The sequence below is a fragment of the Microcaecilia unicolor genome, chromosome 8 (genome assembly GCF_901765095.1).
Source record: "Microcaecilia unicolor chromosome 8, aMicUni1.1, whole genome shotgun sequence".
In the NCBI taxonomy this organism is placed as follows: domain Eukaryota; kingdom Metazoa; phylum Chordata; class Amphibia; order Gymnophiona; family Siphonopidae; genus Microcaecilia; species Microcaecilia unicolor.
The window spans coordinates 14134352-14149961 of NC_044038.1; the positions used below are offsets into that span (position 1 = coordinate 14134352).

At 47.7% G+C, this 15610-nt stretch overlaps 1 protein-coding gene across 1 annotated transcript in view; it reads right to left on the reverse strand.

Annotated features, from left to right (window-relative positions):
• Positions 1 to 15610, reverse strand: part of SDK1 (sidekick cell adhesion molecule 1) — a 734579-nt gene that overhangs the window by 182181 nt on the left and 536788 nt on the right. The window contains exons 26-28 of the mRNA XM_030212035.1: positions 9256 to 9371; positions 8783 to 8969; positions 5499 to 5597 (exon numbers count right to left, since the gene is read on the reverse strand). Of these exons, the coding sequence (XP_030067895.1) occupies positions 5499 to 5597; positions 8783 to 8969; positions 9256 to 9371 (402 nt within the window). The remainder of the gene's footprint in view (positions 1 to 5498; positions 5598 to 8782; positions 8970 to 9255; positions 9372 to 15610) is intronic.

Consider the following 15610-nt stretch of genomic DNA (forward strand, 5'->3'; position numbering starts at 1 on the left):
AGAAGCAGAAGCTTGAACTGAATGCGGTATCTGATCAGAAGCCAATAAAGTGACTTGAGGAGAGGGGTGATATGAGTGTATCGGTCCAGGCGGAAGATAAGGCGTGCAGCAGAGTTCTGAACGGACTGAAGGGTGGATAGGTGGCTAAGTGGGAGACCAGTGAGGAGTAGGTTGCAGTAGTCAAGGCGAGAGGTAATGAGAGAGTGGATGAGAGTTCGGGTGGTGTGCTCCGAGAGGAAAGGGTGAATTTTGCTAATGTTAAAGAGGAAGAAGCGACAGGTCTTGGCTATCTGCTGGATATGTGCAGAGAAGGAGAGGGAGGAGTCCTCTATAGACCTCTATCATATTTCCCCTCAGCAGTCTTTTCTCCAAGCTGAAGAGCCCTAGACGCTTCAGCCTTTCGTCATAGGGAAGTCGTCCCATCCCCTTTATCATTTTCGTTGCCCTTCTCTGTACCTTTTCTACTTCCACTATATCTTTTTTGAGATGTGGTGACCAGAATTGAACACAATATTCTAGGTGCGGTCGCACCATGGACCGATAAAGGGGGCTTACACATGAGTGGGAAATGGGCATGTCTACCATCAATGCACACATCCAGGGCTGCTGACTGAGCCCGGCCCCGCCGCCCCCCCCAGTCACTATTCAGGCCGCTGGTGCCGCAGTCCCCGGACTCACCAGCCCGCCCTCGGCTCCATCGATGGCCCCTCTCCGTCCGCCACCGGGCCCCCTGCATTCAAATTGATTCGGCAGCGCCTCACCTCCGTGTGAAAGCACAGCAGCAGATTGCCTCCCTTCGGGCCTTCCCTCTGTGTCCCGCCCTCATGGAAACAGGAAGTTACATCAGACGAGGGCGGAACACAGGGAGGGAAGGCCCGAAGGGAGGCGATCTGCCACTGTGCTTTCACACTGACGGAGGTGAGGTGCTGTCGAATTGATTTGAAAGCAGGGGGTCTGGTGACATACGGAGAGGGGCTGTCGACGGAGCTGAGGGCGAGCGGGTGAGACCAGGGACTGCGGCGCCGGGCCCCCCTTGGAGGCCCGAGCCCAGGGAATTTTGTCCCCCATGCCCCCTCTCTCTAGGCGGCCTTGCACACAGCATATTTGGGTTTGTGCTAGCATTCTGTAACAGAATCAGGCCACCTTGACTCCTTTATCTGCCGTCATTTACTATGTTACTATGTTATGGACCTGGTGGTCTCTGTGCTGCATTGGGGTGTCCATGAGGAAGCACCACTTTACAGAATTGTCTCCTTAGTCTTAAGGCTTGAGACTGAAGTCCTGATGACCCTCTCAAGCTCCAATGCAGTGCCTTTGTCAAACACTTGCAAAATGATACTGTGGCTTTTCAAAGAGAGCTCAACTGTACTTTGGGAGCACCAGCTTGGCAATATACAGAACAGAGGTCTTTGGCATGAGGGCCCTGCTTCTACATATGAGCGTACTAACATGAAGATTGAAGGAAGAGAAGCAGCAGAAGAAGTCCTGGAAGGAATGAGACATCACAGTACATTTTAAGATTACTGATGTTGGCCTACTAAGCTAGTAAGTGGCATTACACCCCAATGCCAGAGATATAACAGATAGGGATATATAAAGAATAATTTTGGTTCATTTTGGATTATTTTTTTTTTAATTCTGATTTTTTTTGGACAGTTTTTGGTTTATTTCAAACTTTTTTTTGATAATAGAAATTTTTTGATATGCACAAGTCAATTTTATGTGTATTAAGTCAGAATTTAATGTGTATTAAATTGATTTTACGTGTACTAATTTGTTAAAGGCACAACCGATGAACCCAATATGTACTAACCAAATATACATCACAAGGGGAAGGCTGAGTACAAGATCTGAGGCTATTATTAATGCTGACACTGAAGGACAAACGAAAGAATTACAGAAATTGGTACAATTTTTATCTTTTATCTTCTAGGCACAAAACACTTTGAATCTGCTTTCTAATCGTGATCATTTTTTATGAGCTACAGAACTGACTGTTATATATGGCACTGCTCTGTCACAAAACGGACTCTTCTCGGGCTGTACACACTGTTCCTCCTGTGTTAAAGTGTGAACTTCACTGTGCTGCTCAGTAAGGGAGTGTACAGAAGAAAAAGAAGAGAAATGAGAACTGGGAAAACTGTAACCTTTTTCTGGACTACCTCTGTCTCTGCTTTAGATGCTGGAGCAGCAGTGGCCGTGAAACCAGCTCAGTCTGAATCTAAAATACTTTTGCTAAGGAAAGCAGTTAAGAGGAAAAGGGTCGTTCAGAAAAAATGTATAATGGAAGAAAGTTTTCAAATGTTTGCAGACCACTTAACGGATGCGAGGGAGCAGTTCCCATCACAGCCATGTACAATGTACCAGGGGCATAACCAGACCTCGACGGGAGGGGGGGCCAGAGCTCGAGGTGGGGGGGGGGGGCACTGTTTAGCCACCTCCTCCACCACTTTGGACCCTTTCGAGAAAAAGCGGCTCACTGAGGGTAACCAATTAATCCGGGAGCCCTGTTAAAGTGATTCTTATTAAATTTCTCTGAGTCGTCTGCCACATCCAGTGTTTTTGACAAGTATTTCTGGCCACATCTACAAATGGGAATTAGCTCAAACAAAGCTTCCCTTAAAACGGAAAAGTCAATTAACTTGTTCCATGCTGGACAGCTGCAACCCCCCCCCCCCCCCCCGCAAACCCCGCCACCGCCGCCCACCCCCTGCAACCTCCGCCGCATCAGGTACCATATTTGCTGGCAGAGGTCCCCAACCCCCACCAGCCGAAGAGTCTTCTTCAGTGCCAGTCGACTCCGGCGCCTTTGTTGTGTGATCATCTGTTTCTGACACCTTACGTCCTGCACCGTGCATGTAGCCCCGTACAGGATGTAAGGCGTCAGAAACAGATCACACAACGAAGGCGCCGGAGTCAACCGGCGTTCGGCTGGCGGGGGTTGGGGACCCCCGCCAGCAAACAAGGTACCTGATGTGGCAGGGGGGGGGGGGGGGGTCAGCGACTGGGGGGAGTCAAATGTAGAGGGTGCCAGGGCGTAATCTGTAGGGGCCCATGCCTCCGTGGCCCCACATAGCTACGCCCCTGCAATGTACTTAAAAGTCTTGTTTCTACAAAGTTTGTTAGCAGTGGCCCAGAGCTTGTTCACTGCAGAGCTGATATCTGAAATACCCTCCTCTTTTAGGGGCTCTTTTACTAAGCCATGCTAAAACATGGCCTGGGGTAGTGTAGGCACGTGTATTGGGCGCGGGCCAGGCCAGTTTTTACCGCATCTACAAAAAAAAGGGCTTTTTAAAATGTGGTAAAAATGAAACCAGCCCACGTCCAAAACCAGCCTGAGTCCTTAATGCCACCCGTTGATCTAGCGGTAAAGGCTCATGCGCGGTGACTGGACGGCGCACACCGAGTGCTGATTGCGCCTAGGAGGAAATAAATAAATAATTCATCCACGCGTTATGGGCGAGCGCCAAATCTGAAATTACTGCCAGGAGGGCACGCTGGCCTGGCGGAAGTCTCATTGGAGCACGCACTGCACGTGCGTAGCGCCTACCGTGGCTTAGTAAAAGGACCCCCTTAGACTCTTGGCCTTCATTTCCATTCTGGCTCTGAAATACTGATTCCAAAGTCCGTCAACAGGTCAGTGGCACTTCCTAGATGATGCCCCAATGCTGCATCAAGCGCCTAAGGGGGGAAGTTATCAACGTGGGCTACCGTTAAGACCTATTATTTTACCACTAACTCATGCTATTTTAGTACAAATCCAATTTTATGCAATGAGACCCAGTTACTAATAACATGGGTTAGCTGGTCCGTTGTAGATGAAAGATCCTTCGACGGAGGTGGTTAATCAAAAACCGAGAGGCACCATTAATGCAGTGTAAGGGAAGGACTGGACCATGTGAAAGCTAAGTAGCCGCTATATTAATTCTATAAACTGCCCATCACGATATATAAAAATAGAAAAAAAGAAAAAAAGAAAAAGACTATCTAATTAATATACGTTGGGTAGTGGCTGCTTTTTACAGAGTGTTGTTGCCGATGATGAAGCAACCCAGCCCCCTAGAGCTCCATATAAATTAGAGCCGGGGGCTTCTTGAGGCAACATCTCTCAATTAACCAAATGAAGTAATCTTTTTTGGTCAGGAAATTGAGCTGTTGGTATTTCATATAAATCTCCTCCATTTTTTGCATTTACTACTTAGCAGTAAAATAACCCACCTTAACAGCAGCCCACGTTGATAACTTCCCCCTTAAATACGTACACTTTTGAAGAAAGGATTTTGGATAATGGAAACCTGATAGAGATATTTAAATACCTCCAAGGTGTAAATGCAAAAGAAATGATGTCTTGTTCCAGAGCATTCTAAGATAAGGGTGAAAGGGAATGGATTTAAGTAATTTAAGGAGACATTTCTTTAGAGAAAGGGGGGTGGATGCATGCAACAGCTTCGCAGAGGAGGTGGTGGAGATGGGAATAGTACCTGAATTAAAGAAAATACAAATTAATGCACGCATCTACCTTTTCCTATATGAGCACGCAATTCTGGAACGTGTTGCCACGCAACCTAAGAGCGATCTATGAACTGACCAACTTCCGAAAACAACTGAAGACTCATCTCTTTGACAAGATATACCACAGAGATCAACACATGTGAAACTCCCCCCATATATCCAGGAATGTTTAATAATTACTATCATGTATTCCATTACCATGCAACCCAAAATCCTTCTGTAAAACCAAATATCTATTCTCTTCTTACTTCCACTATCCATGATGTATTGTAAGCCACATTGAGCCTGCAAAGAGGTGGGAAAATGTGGGATACAAATGCAATAAATAATAATAATAATAAATAAAATATAGAACAAACATGTCTTTGAGTGGGAGGAAGGGACTGCAAAGCCCAGCAGTTGGTGTGGATGGGACAGACTAGGCCGTATGATTTTTAGCTTCTGTCATTTTATAGCTTTTCCATGTCAAACACTCCATGGAAAAAGACTCTAGCTTTAGATTTCATCTCCCTTAGCATCGTTTTATATCTGTTAAGCTATAGAATAGGTCCCTTAGTCCAATTCATGTAGACTGGAACAATTCCTGATGCCATTAATCAGGGCTTTATTTAAGGGGGTACTTGGGGGTACTAAGTACCGGCACCTTTTCCATTGTCTGCAAAAATTGACCCATGGTCCCCAAATTTTAATGAAAGAGCTCAGGTTCTACACACCAATTCTGCCTTGTCATAGATTCTGTGACTGGTTGCAGGGGGCCTGGCCATTGTGGGGTGAATCCCTCAGTGATCACCCCACTCCTGAAGGTTGGCCTGGCATTTGAGTACCGGCACCTTTTTTGCTAGAGAAAATGCACTGCCATTAATATTGTAAGCTTAGCTGTGCTTATACCCAGAAATTTCTGCTCTCTCTGTCTCATGTTGGAAGAACTGAAGCCCATCATCTCCTCTCCTAGCTGCCTTAAAAACAAAACAGATCCCTTGTCTTACCCAGAATAATTCCATTAGGTTCTTCTGGTGGTTGCCACACTATCCGTACAGACGTCAATCTCACTTCAGGGAACACCATTCTCAAGGGAGGCCCGGAAACTAGAAGAGAACAAAAAAAAAAAAAAAGAAACAGTTTGAAACTGGAGTTTTATTCCGTTCAAGCAAACAAATCTTAGCATGTTGCAAAATACACAGAGAGAACTGGTACAACTAGACTATGCAATAAAGATTAGTCCAGCAAATAGAAATAGTCAACTTTATTTTAGGAAGACAGATGAAAGAAATGATATTAGCTGAAGAGATCTTATGCCCATTTGAAAAACAAACCCTATACCTTAAACACTAAAATAGCTTACGGCATTAACTGATTTGGGATTTTGCACACGAACATTAGCCCATCCCATTCCAGGTTCAAAATGTCAGATACTTCTGTAATTGACGCATGTACTCCAGGTCAGATTTAAGAAGTGATATTTCCCCTGTGAACAAACTCCAGCCAGTGCTATCATTCAGTCTGATGTTTTAATTAAACTGAAATGAGAAATGGAATATAACAGGCTTATGCTGGAAGTGTGGACCTGGGAGAACAGCTTTTATCATTTGCCAACCTACAGTGTGGGCAAGGAATTGTTATCAGCTTTATTTCATAAACCGAAGAAACTGGAAACATCTCTATTCTGTTTTCAGTATGAAAAACAGGGGGAACTCCCTGCTATCCCTTCCTACACGTTTCTTCCTGTTCAACTGCTCATTACTTTTCTTCTTCAGCCCTATGTTACACATATCTTCCACATATAACTCCGCTATCATCACTTTCTTCCTAGCCTTTTTTCTTAAACCCTGTCCTCTCTTTCATGTCCCTTCTCTTCTCTTTTAATCTCTCTCTCTAGCCAATCTTTGACCCATCCCTCTTCTAGTATCCACCAGATCATACCCTTCCCCCAGGTATGCCCTGTGGTCATAGGAGTCAACTGTTCAAAATGATTGGGGGTGCTGAAATATATATTTTTTTTACAGGTGGTGCAGTCCCCCTCCCTCATCCCCTCCTTCTACCCCTGTCCCCCTCCCCTCCCTCTCCCCCCTCCACCTCCCTTTGAGTTCCAGGCCCCCCTCCCTTCCAGTTCCAGGCCCCCCTAGCAGTCAACAAGTCAGTATTTGATTTGATACTCCCATGCTTTCCCCACATGGACACGCCCCCCCTTGCAGTTACGTGCTATCATATAGAGCGGACCGTAGCACACATACTTTTTCAGAAAGAGGGTGCTGGATGCCTGGAATGCTCTTACACGGGAGATGATGGGGGCCAAAAACAGTGACAAAATTCAAAAAGATATGGAACAAACACAGAAGATCCCTAAATGGCAAGAGGATGGAAGCAAAGTATAGATCATTTCCACCAAAGTGAAACTTAAAGAACTTTCACAAATGGTCTAGAGTGGAGTAATCAGCACAAAGCAGCAGTTACAACCCTAAAAAAAGGGGGGACAGCAATTACAACTGTAGCCACTTTTCTGGGCAGACTGCATGGGCCATGCTGGGCTTTATCTGCTTTTACTAATGAAGGGGTAGTTACATCGTGGTTTGTAGGTCATTCCTGAATTTTCAGCAGTTTTTAACACACATTCTTGCCACAAATCTGGGTGGCTCCCCTAGGTACCTAAATTACAACCCCAAACATGACCTCACCCACTTTTCAGGCACTTAAGATTAAGCATTCAGACCCTGATGCTCAGAAGCAAACGCAGGCACTAGAGGCCATTAGAGCCTGTATTTGTTGGTGTACCATGCTCAGAGGCCCCCAACGTAGGGAAAAACAAGTGTATTAAGGGCTAACGCTAACAGCATTTAAATTACATTAAAATGAGGCCAGTCCTTATTCCCCCTCCCCCCCCCCCCACACACTCCCTATGCTCAAAAAAACAGTGGAGCTAACTAGGGTGCCCTAACCGTGGGAAGCCCTACACCAGCTCGGAACTGGCGTTAGGGTTTCTGAAGAATCAGAGAAGTGGTGGTGAGAAGTCAAGAGGTTGGAGGTTTCAGTCGGCGAGATGCAGGAGCGGGGGCGGGTTCATCTGAGAGAGAGCTCTTTGCACCCTTCTTCCAAATATCGCTTTTTCTATTGCTTTTGTGAATCACAGTGAGGCTAAGAATTGCGGAGGAGTTGTAATAAGAAAGCAAGAAAGATGCCGGACTTGAGAAAAGCACAGGAATGGTCAAGAATCAGCCCTTCTGCTTCCTGATTGGCTGATGTGTGGAGGGCCGGGGTCAGAAGTTCTGTGAGCTGCAGCAGCCGTATGTAAACCTTGGGAAGCCTTCGTGCTGGTCTTTTGCGCATGTGCTGGGCATGCCCCCCCCCCCCCCCCCCCACTCCCTTGCTTCCCAATGTTCAGCACTAACAGCGCACATCCATAAAACAATCAACAAGCAAAAAACACAAGAGAAAAACTGAACATATAACTGATACAGAAATAAATCAGAACAAAAAAAAAAAAAAAGCTTAGCGGTCAACAAATCAGTATTTGATTTCATACTCCCATGCCCCTCCCATGCTTTGCCCACATGGATACGGCCTCCCCCCTTGCAGTTACATACTATCATACAGTGACGATCCTAGGTCGGCTGCCACCCGGCGCGGATCGCTGATGCACACCCCCCCACCGGGTGCAGCACAACACCCCCCCCTCTGGCGCAATGACACCTCCCCCCCCGGGTGCATTCTTGGCTGCTGGGAGCAGCGGCGCAGCTCTCGGCTCCGCTGGCTCCCTGCTCCCTCTGCCCTGTAACAGGAAGTAACCTGTTCCGGGGCAGAGGGAGCAGGGAACCAGTGGAGCCAACAGGCGCGTGGCTACTCTCTGCACCCCTCCAGTGGCGTGCACCTGGGGCGGACCGCCCCCACCGCCCTGCCCTTGGTACACCGCTGCTATCATATAGAGCAGGGCGTAATACACAAACTTTTTCACAAAGCGGGTGCATGCATTAGTGCTGCTAAGCATTGGGAAGTTCTTTTTTGGCACTGCAACGGTGGTATTTTCTGGCGCTGTTTGTACAGCACCAGAGTTTTGAGCATCTGTCTGTCAACTCACCAGTTTTCAAAGATTCTAATTTCAGATCCTCCCTTCCAAAGTTAGGAGCCTCTGAAATTATGATCCCAGCCTGAAGAACTAGAGCATTAGAATGAATAACCTGAAGAAAAGAACTGTACGTCTCACCACCCTCAAACTTCTAAGGATCTGAAGGAAGGTATTCAAGAAGAGAGGTGCCTATAATGTCACCCTCTAGCTTACCATCATCCTTGGTTCTCTGGAAAACTGGAGAACTAGGAACCCCATCCCCAATACGCGTAAATGCCAACAGCTGGATCTCATACAGCACATATTTCCGCAAGCCTTTCAGTAAGAATGATAGGGTTTGATTCCTTCTCACGATGTGGCTGCTAGGCTCCACATTCAGGTCTTTTTCTCTGTAGAAGATCTGCAGAAGAACCAAATTAAGGCAGCTATAGTGACTGAAACACTAGCAGGATCAGAAGAGTGAAAATAAAGCAAGCCTTCTAAATTTCCAGGCCTGAAGCTATGAGAAGACATACATCTTGTAGCACTTCTCTAGTGGAACGATCCATCTCTACAAATGGGCACACCACAGAAGAGAATGATTCGCTCTTGGTGTTTTCCCACAATGTATAATAAATAGCAAGAGCACGAGAAAACCACCTAAAACTAACACTATGGAAGAGAGAAGGAAAATCCCTCCTACGTACCTTGTAACCAAGAATGAGTCCATTTTGTTCTGATTCCGGTATAGATGACCATGCCAGTAAGATCTGGGTGGAGCTCATGGCTTCTGCTGTGACATTCTGAGGGGCAGCAGATGGAACTGCAATCATAAAACGCCAAAGATGTTCACATTGGTCGCTCATTGGGCAGTAAGTGTGAAGAAATTTTTTTTTTTTGTGATAACTTTTAAACAACACACACATATTCACAGTTTAGACCTGAAACACAACAAAGTAGATTATAACACATCTTGGGATTCAAACTAACAGCAACTGTGTTCTTCCTGTAGGAAGATGAATTTGGGTGACACACATTTCTTGCTTCTGTATCACAAACTAAGACTGAAGCCTCCAGTATTTGGTCTTTTAGAGATGACAGTAATGTACAGGCGAATCTAGTCTTGCCGTGTGCAGGATATAAAAAATTGGGCAGAAGGGGGGAAGAGACCTCAGAAAGGTGACTAACAGCAAAATTGCTGAAATTTCTCATAGAGGGTCACCTTATTTTCTTTAATCATTGGTCTTAACACCCACCTCCTCCCTTTGTATGGAAATATATTTTTTTCAAGACAAATTTTTGTAGAAAATATGCTCAGTCCGCTGTATATAACAAAACGTTAAAGACTCAAGATATAAAAAACCACTTAGCTGATAGCAGCGTCTTGAATGGGCCTTCGCACCCAATGGACCCGTTTCGCCGAGGGGCTTCTTCAGGGGAAAAGGACGCCCAGCTGAGGATCACTGCTCCAGTGGCTGATCATTAAGTCTTTGAGTCGCCAGTCAGGCCGACAATTTGAAAGACTTAATGATCAACCACTGGAGCAGTGATCCTCAGCTGGGCGTCCTTTTCCCCTGAAGAAGCCCCTCGGCGAAACGGGTCCGTTGGGTGGGGAGGCCCATTTAAGACGCTGCTATCAGCTAAGTGGTTTTTTGTATCTTGAGTCTTTAAAGTTTTGTTATATACAGCGGACTGAGCATATTTTCTACAAAAATTTGTCTTGAAAAAAATATATTTCCATACAAAGGGAGGAGGTGGGTGTTAAGACCGATGATTAAAGAAAATATGGTGACCCTCTATGAGAAATTTCAGCAATTTTATTGTTAGTCACCTTTCTGAGGTCTCATCCCCCCCTTTCTGCCCAATGTTTTATATCCTGCACACTGCAAGACTAGGTTCGCCTGTACATTACTGTCGTATCCTACAAGTTAAAGCGAATCTCCCCTTTTGTGTTTGTTGTCTTTTAGAGACGGAAATAACCACAATTAAGGCTAGGAAAAATGCATTACTGTAGCACCTACCCTCAGAAAAACATCTCTGGACTACGGAAAGAAAAAAAAAATCCGATCTGTAGGCTGTGTCCTATTTTACAGATTCAAATGCATTAGCTGTTTTAAGTGTGTACCTTTTGATCAGACGCAGTTGTGCACTTGCTAAACTGTGAATTTGGAGGGTGTTTTATTCATGGCAAGAAAAACCTTACTATTATTTATATTATAGTGTTCCACAGGAACACAGTGCTACCAGTCTGATTTGACAAACATACCATAAGCCTGCTGGCCTTTCCCAGCTGGAAATCCCAAATAACTTTCAACACAAGAACAATGAGAGCAGAGACCAGTGGCAAAGAATCATGCTGGAAAAATATTAAAACACTGCGTATCCCAGAAGGCTGGAAGGATAGAGCAGACTTTAGTGCCGTCTGAACTTATTTCATGCTTATCAGTCAGTGAGGGTGTGAGAAGCAGCATATCATCACACCACAATAGACCTGTTTGAACATTTTATTTTATTCCCCGCCCCCCCCACCAATTTTTTTTTAATCTTCGCTAAGATTTATTCCCTCCCCCCCCCCCCCCACAAGGATATAATTATGTCAAAGGAAAATAGAAATGCCAGCAGCCAAGAATGTCTTTGGACATCTGCCATAGCTGTTTATCTGTAGATCTTCATAAAGCGCTATTCCCACAAGAATCACTTCTATCCAGACAAGAGGGCTTAAACAACTGAATAAGGACATGAAAGCTTCTTTTAAACACGCTTCCTCCTATCTTTTATCGCTGACTTTCTTCATGAGCAGATATCTCCTTGCTTAAAAAGCAAAAAAAAAAAAAATCTTTTGCTGGTTGGTCGAAAGTAATATTTGGGCTGATAATGAACCCATAGCAGTCCGCAATTACAGAGGTGCAGCCCGTCCCGGGCAGTAAATGACCCAGATACGCAGTACTGTCCTTACACTCTTTCCCTAGAGCTCCGTTCACTAGGCAACTCTCTCCTAATTGCACCCTTCTCCTCCATCGCTAACTCCAGACTCCGCTCCTTCTATCTCGCCGCACCTTATGCTTGGAATAGGCTTCCTGAGCCATTACGTCTAGCTCCATCCCTGGCTGCCTTCAAATCCGGGCTAAAGGCCTACCTGTTTGATGCTGCTTTCGACTCCTGACATGTCACTTTTATCTTATCCTTATGTGTCCTTTTGTCTGTCCTTCCCTTATCCTTTTTGGTACTGTCTGTTTGTTCTGATTTAGATTGTAAGCTCTTTTGAGCAGGGACTATCTTCTTCATGTTCAATTGTAAAGCGCTGCATACGACTGGTAGCGCTACAGCAGTGATTTATAGTAGTAGTAGTAGTCCATAAATCTCACCTAAAGATAGGCGCAGTTAGGGTATGATACATACCTGTAGCAGTTGTTCTCCGAGGACAGCAGGCTGATTGTTCTCACGACTGGGGTGACGTCCGCGGCAGCCCCCACCAACCGGAAATAAGCTTCGCGGGACGGTCAGCACGCAGGGCACGCCCACCGCGCATGCGCGGCCGTCTTCCCGCCCGTGCGCGACCGCTCCCGCCAGTTGAATGACTAGCAAAAAATATGAAACACACAACTCCAAAGGGGAGGAGGGAGGGAAGGTGAGAACAATCAGCCTGCTGTCCTCGGAGAACAACTGCTACAGGTATGTATCATACCCTTTCTCCGAGGACAAGCAGGCTGCTTGTTCTCACGACTGGGGTATCCCTAGCTCTCAGGCTCACTCAAAACAAGAACCCAGGTCAATTGAACCTCGCAACGGCGAGGGTATAACAGAAATTGACCTACGAAGAACAACTAACTGAGAGTGCAGCCTGACCAGAATAAATTCGGGTCCTGGAGGGTGGAGTTGGATTTACACCCCAAACAGATTCTGCAGCACCGACTGCCCGAACCGACTGTCGCGTCGGGTATCCTGCTGGAGGCAGTAATGAGATGTGAATGTGTGGACAGATGACCACGTCGCAGCCTTGCAGATCTCTTCAATAGTGGCTGACTTCAAGTGGGCCACTGACGCTGCCATGGCTCTGACACTATGAGCCGTGACATGACCCTCAAGAGTCAGCCCAGCCTGGGCGTAAGTGAAGGAAATGCAATCTGCTAGCCAATTAGAGATGGTGCGTTTCCCGACAGCGACCCCTAGCCTGTTAGGGTCGAAAGAAACAAACAATTGGGCGGACTGTCTGTTGGGCTGTGTCCGCTCCAAGTAGAAGGCCAATGCTCTCTTGCAGTCCAATGTGTGCAACTGACGTTCAGCAGGGCGGGTATGCGGCCTGGGGAAGAATGTTGGCAAGACAATTGACTGGTTAAGATGGAACTCCGACACCACCTTCGGCAGGAACTTTGGGTGGGTGCGGAGCACTACTCTGTTGTGATGAAATTTGGTATATGGAGCATGAGCTACTAGGGCTTGAAGCTCACTGACCCTACGAGCTGAAGTAACTGCCACCAAGAAAATGACCTTCCAGGTCAAGTACTTCAGATGGCAGGTATTCAGTGGCTCAAAAGGAGGTTTCATCAGCTGGGTGAGGACGACGTTGAGATCCCATGACACAGCAGGAAGCTTGATAGGGGGCTTTGACAAAAGCAAGCCTCTCATGAATCGAACGACTAAAGGCTCTCCAGAGATGGCTTTTCCTTCCACACGATAATGGTAAGCACTAATCGCACTAAGGTGATTCCTTACTGAGTTGGTCTTGAGGCCAGACTCTGATAAGTGCAGAAGGTATTCAAGCAGGTTCTGTGCAGGGCAAGAACGAGGTTCTAGGGCCATGCTCTCACACCACACGACAAACCTCCTCCACTTGAAAAAGTAACTCTTTTTAGTGGAATCCTTTCTAGAGGCAAGCAAGACCCGGGAGACACCCTCAGACAGACCCAGCGCAGTGAAGTCTACGCCCTCAACATCCAGGCCGTGAGAGCCAGAGACTGAAGGTTGGGGTGCAGCAACGCTCCGTCGTTCTGCGAAATGAGAGTCGGAAAACACTCCAATCTCCACGGTTCTTCGGAGGACAACTCCAGAAGAAGAGGGAACCAGATCTGACGGGGCCAAAGGGGCGCGATCAGAATCATGGTGCCGCGGTCTTGCTTGAGCTTCAGTAAGGTCTTCCCCACCAAAGGTATGGGAGGATAAGCATACAGGAGGCCGGTCCCCCAATGGAGGAGAAAGGCATCCGACGCTAGCCTGCCGTGTGCCTGAAGTCTGGAACAGAACAGAGGCAGCTTGTGGTTGGTCTGAGAGGCGAAAAGGTCCACCGAGGGGGTGCCCCACGCTCGGAAGATCTTGCGTACCACTCTGGCATGGAGCGACCACTCGTGCGGTTGCATGACTCTGCTCAGTCTGTCGGCCAGACTGTTGTTTACGCCTGCCAGGTACGTGGCTTGGAGGAGCATGCCGAACCGACACGCCCAACGCCACATCCCGACGGCCTCCTGGCACAGGGGGCGAGATCCGGTGCCCCCCTGCTTGTTGACGTAATACATTGCAACCTGATTGTCTGTCCGAATTTGGATAATTTGACAGGACAGCCGATCTCTGAAAGCCTTCAGTGCGTTCCAGATCGCTCGGAGCTCCAGGAGGTTGATCTGCAGATCCTTTTCCTGGAGGGACCACAGACCCTGAGTGTGGAGCCCATCGACATGGGCTCCCCACCCCAGGCGAGATGCATCCGTCGTCAGCACTTTCGTGGGCTGCGGAATTTGGAATGGGCGTCCCAGGGTCAAATTGGTCCGGATGGTCCACCAGAGCAGTGAAGTGCGGCAACTGGTGGAGAGGCGGATGACATCTTCTAGATTCCCGGTGGCCTGGAACCACTGGGAAGCTAGAGTCCATTGAGCAGATCTCATGTGAAGACGAGCCATGGGAGTCACATGAACTGTGGAGGCCATATGACCTAGAAGTCTCAACATCTGCCGAGCTGTGATCTGCTGAGACGCTCTGGTCTGCGAAGCCAGGGTCAAGAGATTGGTGGCCCTCGCTTCGGGAAGGTAGGCCTGAGCTGTCTGGGAATTCAGCAGCGCTCCTATGAATTCCAGAGACTGAGTTGGCTGGAGATGGGACTTTGGGTAATTTATCACAAACCCCAGCAGCTCCAGAAGTTGGATAGTGCACTGCATGGACCGGAGGGCTCCTGCCTCCGAGGTGTTCTTGACCAGCCAATCGTCGAGATATGGGAACACGTGCACTCCCAGCTTGCGTAGATAGGCCGCTACCACCACGAGGCACTTGGTAAACACTCGTGGGGCAGAGGCGAGCCCAAAGGGCAGCACACAATACTGAAAGTGCCGTGCGCCCAGTCGGAATCTGAGATACTGCCTGTGAGCTGGCAGTATCGGGATGTGAGTGTATGCGTCCTTTAAATCCAGGGAACATAGCCAATCGTTTTTCTGAATCATTGGCAGAAGGGTGCCCAAGGAAAGCATCCTGAACTTTTCTTTGACCAGGAATTTGTTCAGGCCTCTCAGGTCTAGGATGGGACGCATCCCCCCTGTTTTCTTTTCCACAAGGAAGTACCTGGAATAGAATCCCTGCCCTTCCTGCCCGGGTGGTACGGGCTCGACCGCATTGGCGCTGAGAAGGGCGGAGAGTTCCTCTGCAAGTACCTGCTTGTGATGGGAGCTGAAAGACTGAGCTCCCGGAGGACAATTTGGAGGCAGGGAGGCCAATTCAGGGCGTATCCGCACCGCACTATTTGGAGAACCCACTGGTCGGAGGTTATGAGAGGCCACCTTTGGTGAAAAAATTTTAACCTCCCTCCGACCGGCAGATCGTCCGGTACGGACACTTGCAGGGCGGCTATGTTCCCGTGGATCCAGTCAAAAGCCCGTCCCCGGCTTTTGCTGTGGAGGCGCAGGGGGCTGCTTAGGCGCACGCTGTTGACGAGAACGAGCGCGCTGGGGCTGTCCCTGTGCCTGACGAGGCCTTCGGGCCGGCTGGTTGTACCTACGCTTTGCAAAAGAATAGGGTGCAGCCTGCCGTGCCCGGGAAAAAACGCCCACCCGTGGGGGCGGGTGCTGAAGGCGCCCGGTGGGAGAG